This window comes from Corticium candelabrum, chromosome 15 (genome assembly GCF_963422355.1).
Source record: "Corticium candelabrum chromosome 15, ooCorCand1.1, whole genome shotgun sequence".
NCBI classification, from domain to species: Eukaryota; Metazoa; Porifera; class Homoscleromorpha; order Homosclerophorida; family Plakinidae; genus Corticium; species Corticium candelabrum.
The window spans coordinates 3,465,402-3,477,901 of NC_085099.1; the positions used below are offsets into that span (position 1 = coordinate 3,465,402).

A 12,500-nucleotide genomic window follows, 5' to 3' on the forward strand; every position below is an offset into this window, starting at 1 on the left:
CCCGATCGAGCTAATCTGGGCACAAGTCAAGGGCTATGTGACATCTCATAACAAGGATTTCACCATGGCGGGAATTGAGCAGCTTGCGAGAGAAGGCATTGCGCAGGTTACAGCTGAGAAATGGGCCAACTGTGTCAAGCACGTCATTCAAAAAGTAGAAAAGCTCTATCGAGAGACCGACGGGATAGTTTAAGAAGCGGTCGACCGTGTTCTCATTGAAGTAAGGCGTAAAGAAGAAGAGACTTCAAAAAGCGAAGAAGCCTTTGTTTCTGGAACAGATGACCCCTGTAGTGATTAGAATGCCACAATTGATCTGGCGGCGCGTGTGAAGTCACAGGTGATCGTTCTAATTGGTCATGAGGGCGTAATCACATCGCGTGCTATACAGGAAGTAGCCAATTCTGTAGTTGTGCAATACTGGTCAGAAACAAGCTCTATGTGTTTGTCTTCTTGTCATCAATAACTTCCTAATGATGTTAGAATTATCTGTTTGCGATGTATAGTTAGGGAGATTCAAGATTTTTCCCACGCTGCCAGCTATTACTTTTCCTACTTTAGTAGATGCCAACAGAGTGAACTTGTCAGCAGAGAAAATTCAGCAGTTTCAGCTAACAACTGCTGCTAAGTCAAATAAAGGTCAAACGATTTGGCGGCCGTACGATATTTCCTTCCAACTGTCTCTCACGACATTGTTACCTGCAGACAGTTGCTGCAAAGACTGTCCGACGAAAGGGGCGTTACTTCGACTCATTGAGCGTGCGCTATCTCTTCTTGAGAGTAGCAAACGGAGACAGTGAATCACTGATAATGTCGTCGTATTAGCTTGTCACCTATGAACCTATCTCAGGTGCGAAGTTGCAGAATTGCCTTTGCGTTTTCATGGGGAGGTCGTGTCCGGTGAATGATGGTGGTGTCCGATGAACGGGGTCGCAGAGTAGGATCACGTTTACCGTTCTAGCATAACCGTTTCAAGCCTTTGGAAGTCCTGCGTCTGGAATCACAGTCTTTACTAATCCTTCTTACTGTGGGCTTTAACAAAGCTCAGTCTTACTTCGTTTACTTCTTGCACGGCTGTCCGATGATTGATGGTGTCAGATAATAGGGGCGTCGCTCTACGTTCGACACGCCCGCTACCAGACAAGCCGAGGTTTGCCTCAAAACGAAACGTCAAACACGCAAAATTGCGATCGACAATGTCGTGATGACTTTGGTATTCATATGAAGCCTAATACAAACGAAGAAGCAGGCCGCACTCGATTTCGGCTCATCGAGACGTCTGGGAAACGCGCAAAAATTATCATGGCTATCGTCACGTCGTTCGCGTCCGTCTCGTACAGCTGCAAGAGTTGGAGAGTGCCGATTCGAGGCGCAATAAATGCGAAACCAAATAGTTTACGCGACCAAATAGTCCCAGCAGGTGGCCGAAACCAAATTAGCCATAGTTAATTAAACGGTTCCGAGAACCGAGATAATTTCCCCACCAAAGTCCCCACGACCAAGCAGTCCCTGTAGGAGGGTATGATATCGTTCTGCATACCTAGTTTTTACATTGTGAAGCTCATGAGTTCGAATGTTTCGAACGTTTTAGAGTAGCTACGACCAGGAACGTGTTCGTAGTGCTAGAACGTGAACGACAATAGTTGTCGTGCGGTTTTGTTTAAACAGAATGTGGGTGTGTGCAGCCGCTCAAGCAGATATGGGATCAGACTGGGTCAGGTGTGCCGTCAGTAGATGCATGTGTATTCAATGTCTACAGAGATGTGAGTTTCGTTTCTGTGAGTTCTTTCTACGAATTTCTAGAGATTGTTTGTGGTTAGTTATGAATTGTGGGCGGTCGTTATGTAATTGCATGTAAATGGACGAACGTCGTTACATAATTGAAAACTTTGGGAAAGGTCAACACGTGATAGTCTACGGGTCTTTCGGACCGTAAGAGCTTATTAGACACCCGCTTTGACAAGTTGCCACACGGATATCAAGGCAGTCTACGGCGGCTGCATGAGCGAGAGTCAGTGTCTGAGTAATGTCGGAAAAAGACCAGATGATCAACAGAGATTTGGACCCCGAGATAAAGCGTCCTATATGCTGTAGCTGCTACACAGTTATCAAGATCATTGTCATCTCCTTTACTATTGCCTTCGGTATAGCAACCATAGTACTAGCAGTACGACTACGTGGTGAGTTGAAGCAAACTGTCTCGAACCTCGATCATGCTTTCACGAAATAGCTAACGTTTCTTGCTGTAGGCTGCGACTCAAAGCCCAAGAGGGTGGTGCACCAACAGTGTAATACGAGCTCTCTAGATGACGCGGAGGTCCAAGACATCATCATCGTCGGCGGAGGCCCCGCTGGAATGTTTGCTGGTTACCGCCTCAAAAAAGAAAAAGGATCACTACACAAAGTTCTAGTACTGGAGGCGACCAATCGCATCGGAGGACGACTGTATTCAGAAAAATTGCCGGGCATCGAGTCCCACGTCGCAGAACTGGGTGGAATGCGCTACATTCCAGACATTCAAACTTACACAGAAAAAGTGATCAACGAAATGAATATTGTTACCGTAACGTTTCCTGCGGATGAAGAAAACGAGGCCAGACCATATTTACTGCGCAATGTGTTTGTTCAGCAAAAGGATCTTAAGACAGCAGGAAAAGCTGCTTACAAGCTAAACAAGGACGAAGAAGATCTAACTCCTCGCCAAGTTGGAAGGCAAGTGCATGCATGTGACAAAATCGTCAGTTTACGATTATTCTAAATCTAATTAGAGGAGAACTCTCACCAAATACTAAAACTTGCTGACAGAAAGAGACAAGACCTAGTATCTTCTGCAGGAAGCCAGCCACAGAAGCAGAGAATGGGGCCACGAGTTGTTCAGACGATACCCCGTACTTACTCTCTGTCCTCGTTTGGAAGTAAATTATCTAAGTCTAACCGTACCAAGTGCTCCTAACGCACCCAAAATGCATCGAGACACGATCTATGAACTAATTTTAAAAAGTCCCCTTTAATTTGAGGCTCCGTGGTTCTATTGACACATTGAGTGTGACACAGTCGATACTTGCGTGATAAGTTTGGGGTTCCAGTTTGCTCTAGTCAATACATCACAACTTCCCGGCATATGTTTTACAATACTTTTCTTTAAAAGTGAACAGGCGTCTGTCTTCTTTGCTAGCCAGCAATCAAAGTTTACTTATACGGGTAGAACACACCCACACAGATAATTTCAATGCTTTATTTCTCCGTTACGGTAAATGTCTGCGGTAAACGGTTGCAAAGAGTTGTGTCATGAAGAGTCATGCTTTCATCTCAGAGATCGTTGACTTTGGAGTGAGTTCTCCTGTTACTTAAAAATATGTCTAGGAAAGTGATGGAAGCTATCGTACCATCAGATCAGATGGATCGGGATCCAGATAAGATGATGACAGTCGATGGGTTTCCTCTGCTTCATTACGGGTAACCTGTTATGTTGCTTTAATTATCCTAGAATGTAACTATTGAAGTGTTTACTAGAACGTTGAATACTTTCAACTTAGCAAATGCCAGTGATGACGCACACAACTATGTCAGAGACGGAAATGGATATTCAATTGCAAATATTAACTACAATGCTGCTACCGGTATTGAAGAGACTCGATTAACTACGGGCATTGACGTAAATTACAGTACACCGACTGATGGAATGGCAGCAATACCAATAACACTAGCAAAGCGGTTTGAAAGCTTGGGTGGCAGGTATGGTTCTACGCATTTCTAGCTACGTAGTAACACACACAAACACACACACACACACACAGACACACACACAGACACACACAGACACACACACACACAGACACACACACACACACACACACACACACACACACACACACACACACACACACACACACACATACACACACACACACACAGACGCTACTACTTTATAGTGTGTGTGTGTGTGTGTGTGTGCGTGCGTGTGTGCGTGTGTGTGTGTGTGTGTGTGTGTGTGTGTGTGTGTGTGTGTGTGTGCGTGCTTGCGAGCTCAGATTAAAGAATAAATCATATGAGAAAGAGAATGGGAAGGAGAGAGGAAGGGAAAGAAATATGCAAGAGAAGATAGTACTAGTAAGATTAATCTATTTCTCCATCTAGAATTAAAAAGAATACAACTGTAACTGCAATAATTGAGTGCAAGCACCAAAGCAAGGGAAACGTGTATCAACTGACAACCTACAACTATGAGACGCGGAAGAAGGTAACAGCTACATTGTTAGTTTTACAGTGACACTCACTATGGCTTTCTATGTTATTGAGGTACGATACTTTGCTCATAAAGTTATTTTGGCTGTGACAAGATCACAGTTGAAGAGAATACATTGGGACGCACTGTGGACATCTCCAAAGAGGCAATTGGTAGATGCGGTCATAAGTCATCAAGCTGCTAAAATATTTCTAGCGTTTGAAGAGCCATGGTGGCGCAAAGAGAGTCTGCAATACTTAAACCTGACTCAAGGTCGTTCCGTCTCTAGCCTTCCTACCAGACAAACATATTACTTCACTGCACCAAATCCAGCTGTCAACAACCGCTCGTTCGTCATGCTTTACAATGACGGCCCGTTTGCTAGATTTTGGGAAACTTTGGCTTCCGACTCTTTCAACAAGTTTCCCACTTCTAATTCGGCCATATTTCCTATGACTGACACTCTGGTAAAGGAAGCAGTCAGAGAGTTGGCTCTCAATCACAACACAACAGAGAAAGTCATTGGTCGGCCATACTTCGGATGGATTATGGTGTGGGACAATGATCTGCTACCAAGAAAAGTTGAAGGATATGGTCCTTACATGCCAAGTAAGATACATATATACATACATGCAAAACGGACACTATTATATTTGTACACGAGTATAAGATGGTTGGTAAGAGATTGTTTTCAAGAGGAGGGGTCCTGAAACCCAAGACCCCGCCTCTCCATCCGCCTATGATGTGGAACATTGGTGATATTTTAGTTAACTATTTTTTATCACATCGACGCATGCCTGTGGTTAAAAAAGAATTACATTCTATCAACAAGTTAATGATTAATTAAGGATATTGACAATAGATAGACAAAATTAACAAAATTTACATTGATATTTACAATAAACACACACACACACACACACACACACACACACACACACACACACACACACACACACACACACACACACACACACACACACACACACACACACACACACACGCTCGTAGCACTGAAGCGAGTAGAATACAGCTTCATTTACTAGTTATAACCATGGGGTTTACGAACTCGAAGTACTAAAACTTAATCTTTCAAACGTAGAGGAAGGCAATTGAACCAGAGCTCTATTTAATTAATTACTTTATTACCCCGCCTAGAAGGGGCAATGGCTCTTATTAGAACATTTGGTACTATGTGCCTTTGTGCAGTGTAGTTAGGGAGGAGGGTAGAAGCCATGGAATTCCCTAGAGGATTGCAGATGCAAGAATACATCACTGCTATCCATATTTCTGATTCTGATTTGGTTGCTCCCTTCACAGATAAATTTTCAGTGACAACAGTTACTACTTTGTGCATCAGTTAGAAACGCTGCACTCCAGGGAATTCCATGGCTTCTACCCTATTCCCTGAGAGCACTGTAAAAAGGCACATAGTACCAATGTGTAACAAAGGCACTTAGTACCAATGGTCTAATAAGAGCCCCTGCCCTTTTAGGTGGGGTAATACGGTAAAGAGCTCTCTAAATCGGGTTTTGATCCGGACCAGAGCATGCAGAGCGGCTCAGCCCAATATCTACGGCTTTGATCAAGCTACAGAGACAGCGTTCCTTTAATTCTGATATCAGCATGATTTCATTTCTCTTTAACCTCTTTGCAACAACGACAGTATTATATATAGAGATGTATACGCGGCAGAGCAGCATCTATAGACATATTATACACAAATACACTCGCACGCGGACAAATCTTGTTGTGAAAATTGTAACTTAATTACTGTTTTAGGTGAGTCATATGCTTTGTGGGCTCCTGGATACAACTACACAGAAGTAACGAGAAACATTATTAGATTGGACGAGGACCAGGACATCTTCATCTGTGGATCGGTTTACTCTATTCAGCAGGGATGGGTTGAAGGTGCACTACAGCATGCTGATACAATGTTGACCACTTACTTCAATCTTTCTTCCTACTTATCGCCATCTGAGATGCAAGCAATGAAAGAATCGTATTACGCCAATAGAAGGGTTCCTTTCTATCCGTAGCATATGAAAGTCTCAACCCTGCACGGTTTCACTAACTTAGCTAGAAAAACAACTTTAGACTAGTCGTGATTGTGCTACTAGATGGACGCGTCTTTGTTCTGCCTCAGGATTAGAGTTTTGTGCCGTTTGACTTTGTAGGCTACATTTATCATTTTAGGCTGTCGTCTTTGTATAGCAATTCAATACTAATATCTGTGGGCATCTTACTTTGATCTTGAATACTGTATGTACACACCAGTGACCAACTTATTTGATACATATATTTTTGTTTAAACCAACATACACACACACACACACACACACACACACACACACACACACACACACACACACACACCACTTGTTCTGTCCTGTTACACAGCTACCCGTAACCGTAACACGGTCACGCTTGCGTCCAAGAGGAAACAAATCTAAACATCTGTGAACCATCAATCCTCCTTTACTCCGGAACCATTTGAAACAGATTGGACATTGGATTGCACTCTGTTGTTTCCTTATAGGTTTCTTTCTTTTTTTTCTTGTGCCTCGCCTTGTCACTCTGTCTTCTAAGGTCCTGGAGCACACCGCACACATCACATCCCTGACTGCCACCTGAGCATGTACCCTCATTCTCTCTCTTCACGTTCCAAACCATCACGACGCAATGTACTCCATCTCGGTTCGACTTCACAGCCTCATCATACCATTCCTCCTCTGATACTTCAATGTCTTTAGAGTCTTTTCCACCATATCTCTCCATCTCATCTTTAGACCACATCTGGGACGGGGTTGAGGCAACCATCCAACTAAGGTTGATTTTGGTATTCTATGGTCTGGCATTCTTAATAGGTGTCCCAACCATTCCAACCTTTTTTCTTCACTTTCTCAGATGTAGTCTCTTCATCTCCCCAACTCGTCCTCACTTCTGCCAATGTGATGTACTCAGACCACTGTTGCCTGTTGCAAGGAAATGCCCATGCAAGATATTTCTAATGCATAGATAGTGTGAATGGTGTTCAGCTTCTTCTCTTGCTTTCTGAGAAGGACCCAACATTCTGTTCCATAACGCTGCAGCACAGACATACATATGCATTGTCGATTTTCCTCTTTGTTGTTATCTTAAAGTTTTTTGTCAATAATGACCGCCGTTCTCAAAGCTCCGAAAGCCCTTGATGCTTGAGCCACCCTTTCTCTACTACCACAGTCATTCGTCCAGAGCAATGACATACATACATACATACATACATACATACATACAGACAGACAGACAGACATACAGACAGTCAAGCAGACAGAGACAGACAGACAGACAGACAGACAGACAGACAGACAGACAGACAGACAGACAGACAGACAGACAGGCAGGCAGGCAGGCAGGCAGGCAAACAGACAGACAGACAGACAGACAGACAGTTTGACAGGGCTGACATGCTCATCACGACATTTTAATTAGCTTTAGTATTAAACACGTGCACGTTAATTCAATCATCTCAATGTTTCATATCGTCATTCCTACTAATCCTTTAGTGTCAGTCTAGCTAGAAACATGCATGCATGCGCTAACAGAAAAATTTAGCTAATAATTTTGGCATTGCAGTTTCAACGTGCCAATATGTATCCAAATACGGGAATGTTTACTGGACCATGACTGCTGTGAGCACAGTCCGAGAGGGGAGAGACATTTCCACACGAGTTGTTCGCAGCTCCGGGCGGACCACAAACGTCTCCTCTGCCTCCAAAGCCAATACGCGAATCTGCTGAAGCACAATCGCGTTCATTGTTCGTAATCATACCAATGCGAACTCCGTATATAGTATGACTCGACAAGACATTGAAACCCTCCTGCAATACAGGTCACAAACACTTGATTAAAATTTTAGTTTCACAAATTCGTCTGGAGGCCGTCCGTGTTTGTCGACATTGTATTTACAAGAAATATAAAGGAGCAATAGAGGGTGCATGGGAATGACCGGTTCAACCATTGCTGCATTGCAGAAATACTCGATCGATTGACAACAAACGGGACTTTGATTTGTATATACGGGTCGTATTCTAGAGTATGGTGACTGTCAGTGACTCACGGTCTCTTCGCAGAGAAGGCACAGTCTGTCATATACGCAAGACCCAAGAATATACTAAGAGAAAGTGTTGGAAGCGCTGTGGCAGACAACGGACCTCGAGATGAAGGATACGTTTCTAGAAGAAGCGAACAGGAGCTGAGATTGTGAAATGAGAAGTAACCTAGACTGTTGGTGTATGTACATCTACTTGTCTACTCTAGACAGTTGCTACTCAGACTACTAAAAATGAATGGCGTCTAGCCTCCACAAAATCTCGCTCCGTCGTGCCTGGTTCCCGTATGACAAGACAACGTTTCCGGCGTTGTCATGTCGTACGGGAACAGTGCACGACGGAGCGAGAGGAGTATATTGACCGTATCGTTTTGGGGTCTGAGGGTAGAGGACTAGAGTAGGGGATTTGGGTAAAACAAAGAGTAAAATGTCAACAAAAACGGACGGCTCATAATAGCTATACCCGATTGCAATATCTGAAGAGATGATCCTGGGATCATGGCCATCCACTCCTTTTTTCCTAAGTCTTTAGAAAAGCTTCGATACTGACCATCAGCCAATAGGCTGTACAGCGAATTAGCTATTTTAGAGACGGTTATCCACCTGATACGTGAGTTGTGTTTCATGCCTAGGAGCATCTCTGTGAACGGGAGTGCCCAGAATGAAGCCAATTTGACCTCGCGATCATCGTTGAGGTCAACAGCATCAACATTGTAAGTATCTTTATCACTGGTCCACAAGTAGCTGTTGTATAGAAATGTGCTTTTCCTACCATCGATTTTCATAATGAGAGTCCATCCTCCGTTCATATCGCAATATGCCTGTAGTAAAACATTTTGAGTGAGTTAACTGAAATTTTTTTAAATGCGTTAGACGGCGATTTAATATCAATACATTACAGTAACTGAGTGGGGACATTTGTTTGTATTAGCTGTGTGTGTGTGTGTGTGTGTGTGTGTGTGTGTGTGTGTGTGTGTGTGCGCGTGCGTGCGTGTGTGTGTGTGTGTGTCGTTTTGTGTGTGTTTATGTAGATGACTGCCTATTAAATGCTAATCTTAGACTTTAGCATATTGCGTAGGTCTGACTTTGTATGGCGGTCTTCCATCTCTCTGTCTCAACCTATACACCCCGGAGGACGAAAACCCATAGTTGTATAGTTGTAAACAGCTGTCGCCATCGACCATTGAATGCATTCTATATCACATTGATACTCTTTGTTAGAAATTCTGACGTCAATACTAACGATTCTAAGCATGAATATACAGACTTTGTGTCTTACTGTATCATTTTGAAGTTTATTCCATTGCAGATAATTAAATGGTCGTACAGAGGGTCGAAATAGATGGAACCAATGGTACTGTTGGAGCAATTCTCTTTTGAGTTTGCTGTTCTGATGGTTAGAGCGCTCTCCTTCTACAAATTAATTGATTAATCTTTACTTGACTGTATATACACTGACGCGCGCGCGCGCGCGCGCGCACACACACACACACACACACACACACACACACACACACACACACACACACACACACACACACACGGTGGAGTGAGTGGTCGACACGACCAAACTCAGTTATGCATAAAAGAACCTACACAATAGAATGGATTATAGTGAAATGAGCGTGTGCAGAACTGATTCCACTCTCTCCTCCAGTACGTGTTATATGTTGACAAGTGTAAGACTACAACATGCCAAACAACATGTATGGACGCAGTAAGCTGACCAGAAAACTAAAACCCCAAATTAGTAAACTTCTCATTAGACCCAAAGTGACTACAGCTGCTTACAGATACTGTGCTAAGGTGCTTTGAATCAAATCAGACTTTGTAGCAACAGCCTATTTAAGGCGGCTGCACTCGCCATGCCCAGTGTCGTCATAGAGAATCTGTGACATTTTATAGAGATAACACTGCCACCTGTTATCCCATCACTCTCTGATAACACTGCCACCAGATTGTTCGCGACTGCTTATTCGTCAGGCAAGGCCTGCTTATTTCACAGCTAACCCTTATATCTAAGGGTTGTTCCACAATCCGCAACCTGTGGACGCGCTTGGTAGCAGATGGTGCTGCTTCTGGGAATAAACTACACACACACACACACACACACACACACACACACACACACACACACACACACACACACACACACACACACACACACACACACACACACACACACACACACTTCTATCCTACCTTCTCAATTTTTGGCGGATGCCTTGTAAACGGATTTGTGACGTTGGGCCTCAACGTATGAATAAATTGCATGATGTCCGCTATCTGCAAGAGAAATTACAAACCAAAAGGCAGAGAGGTCACGTGATTTACGGCGATATAAGAAACTATACAGATAGAGAAAAACCTAGTCTTTCAGAAACAGGCAGGCAGGCAAACAATTTACAAACTTACTTCTGCATCAATCTCTCCAATGTGTATGATAGTTGTGTTGAACACCTGACAACGTTTTTGAGGTATATTAATCCATATCATTTTATTCTCTTAATTAACTAGGTACATTAGTTGACTTACGGTAGAGTTTTCGGAACCATCTTCTCTATGTGGAAATGGAAAACTCACACCTTGTATTTTTTCTGCAGCTGCATGCACAAACAAGAAAGTTGCACTATTATACAAGTAGGCCGTGTTTCCACTAGCTGCACCTTAGCTTAACTTAAACGCTTTTAAAAACTAACCAGTTCAAGAAAGTGGCTGTTTCCATTAGGAACTTGCACATCCGGGATGTGCAAAAAAACCGTCTAGGGACGCCTTAGTAAGTTACTTCGAAGTATTGGGCTGCTCTGTCGCCGAGTCAGAGCATCTGTTGGTTGTCATCATCTGCTAGTAGGAATTTGCATGACGATGAGCAAGGACACCGTCTTCTCTCTGTGTGTAGCTGCTGATTTCTTTCCCCTAGGTAACGACCCTTACGTCAATTCTATCCCAGCGAAATAGTCAATATCATCAAAATGGCGTTGTCAGAAGCCATCTAAACAAGCGAGCTACTGTCACGTGACAGTGAAACCTAAAGCACTTTGCTAAGTCTACTTTGAAGTAGGTTTAAGAAAACGGTTTAGATTTAAAATATAGTGCAGGTGGAAACAGGTCAATTCTTAAACTAGTTCAGCTTAAACCACTTGTTAAACCGGTTTACGCACTAGTGGAAGGCTCAACTATCTTTAGACAAACGGTTTGTGAATAAATAGGGGCGCGTCTCCACTATAGGGTCTAATTAAACATGTTTACAACCTTAAGACTAGCGTTAAACCTGTTTAAAAACAGCTTTGCTAAACATGTTTCAGAGGTAGTTTTAAGGAGAACTCTCACCAAATCAACAATCTCTCAGATGAAAGCGGTCACTTCGTGACACAACCCTTTGCAACCGTTTACTGCAGACGTCTACCATAACGGAGAAATAAAGCAAATTACCTGTGTGGTCGTGTTTAGTTACTGTGTAAGTAAACTCTGATTGGCGAGGAAGCCCGATACCTGTGCACTTTTCAAGGTAAGGATTGTGAGACATATGGTGGGAAGTTGTGATTTATTGACTAAAACAAACTGTGACCCCAAACTTATCACGCAAGTATCGACTGTGTCAATAGAACCATGGAGCCTCAAAAAGAGACCCTTCTTAGATTAGTTCATAGATAGTGTCTTGCTGCATTTTGGGTGTGTTAGGAGCACTTGGTTCGGTTCAACCTAAAGTATTTACTTCCAAACGAGGACAGAGAGTAATTTAGTACGGGAAATCGTCTGAACAACTCGTGGCTCATTGGGCTATTGCAGTTACTCTCCAGGCAGTGAGTATGGATGACATCACATCGTGACCCCCTCCTTCTTGGAAATTACTGCCTCTATGCACAGACTCCCCTCCCACTCAGAATTTAACGCTTAAGCACAGACCTCCCCTCCCTCTCAGAACGTACACAGCTTAGGTGCATGCAGACTCTTCCTCCCCTCAGAAAGTTTTTGCTTCGAGTGCCCTAAATAGAATGCCGTGTGAGCTTGCAATCCGGTATCCAAGGTTGCAACTATTAATAACTGTGATCATGAAGGTTGCCCTTAAATTGCAGGGCTTGTTGCTCTAAACTGCTAGCTGTGGTTTATACATTATGGTTTCTCCTGATCAATAATTGTTATCATTGAACGGTGATCTACGTATAACTGTATGTAGAATATTAT

The 12,500-nt window shown here is 43.2% G+C and overlaps 2 protein-coding genes across 2 annotated transcripts in view; one reads left to right on the plus strand and one right to left on the minus strand.

Moving 5' to 3' along the window:
• Positions 1–1,983: 1,983 nt before the first annotated feature.
• LOC134190876 (aplysianin-A-like) lies at positions 1,984–6,470 on the plus strand. The gene is made up of 7 exons (XM_062659413.1): positions 1,984–2,177; positions 2,247–2,709; positions 3,361–3,453; positions 3,511–3,732; positions 4,135–4,237; positions 4,297–4,831; positions 6,005–6,470. Exons 1-7 carry the CDS (start codon positions 2,024–2,026, stop codon positions 6,262–6,264), a joined length of 1,830 nt encoding a protein of 609 aa, XP_062515397.1. The 5' UTR covers positions 1,984–2,023; the 3' UTR covers positions 6,265–6,470.
• A 3,421-nt stretch (positions 6,471–9,891) lies between these two features.
• Positions 9,892–12,500, minus strand: part of LOC134190950 (uncharacterized) — a 4,197-nt gene continuing 1,588 nt past the window's right edge. Inside the window, exons 2-5 of the mRNA XM_062659503.1 lie at positions 10,851–10,918; positions 10,731–10,775; positions 10,540–10,601; positions 9,892–9,907 (exon numbers count right to left, since the gene is read on the minus strand). Of these exons, the coding sequence (XP_062515487.1) occupies positions 9,892–9,907; positions 10,540–10,601; positions 10,731–10,775; positions 10,851–10,918 (191 nt within the window). The remainder of the gene's footprint in view (positions 9,908–10,539; positions 10,602–10,730; positions 10,776–10,850; positions 10,919–12,500) is intronic.

Bases quoted from the DNA above. Each gene is read 5' to 3' on its own strand.
- LOC134190876 (XM_062659413.1), top strand. From the start codon at position 2,024: ATGTCGGAAAAAGACCAGATGATCAACAGAGATTTGGACCCCGAGATA. The intron at 2,178-2,246 runs GTGAGTTGAAGC...TTCTTGCTGTAG, and splicing joins ACTAGCAGTACGACTACGTG to GCTGCGACTCAAAGCCCAAG. The intron at 2,710-3,360 runs GCAAGTGCATGC...AAATATGTCTAG, and splicing joins ACTCCTCGCCAAGTTGGAAG to GAAAGTGATGGAAGCTATCG.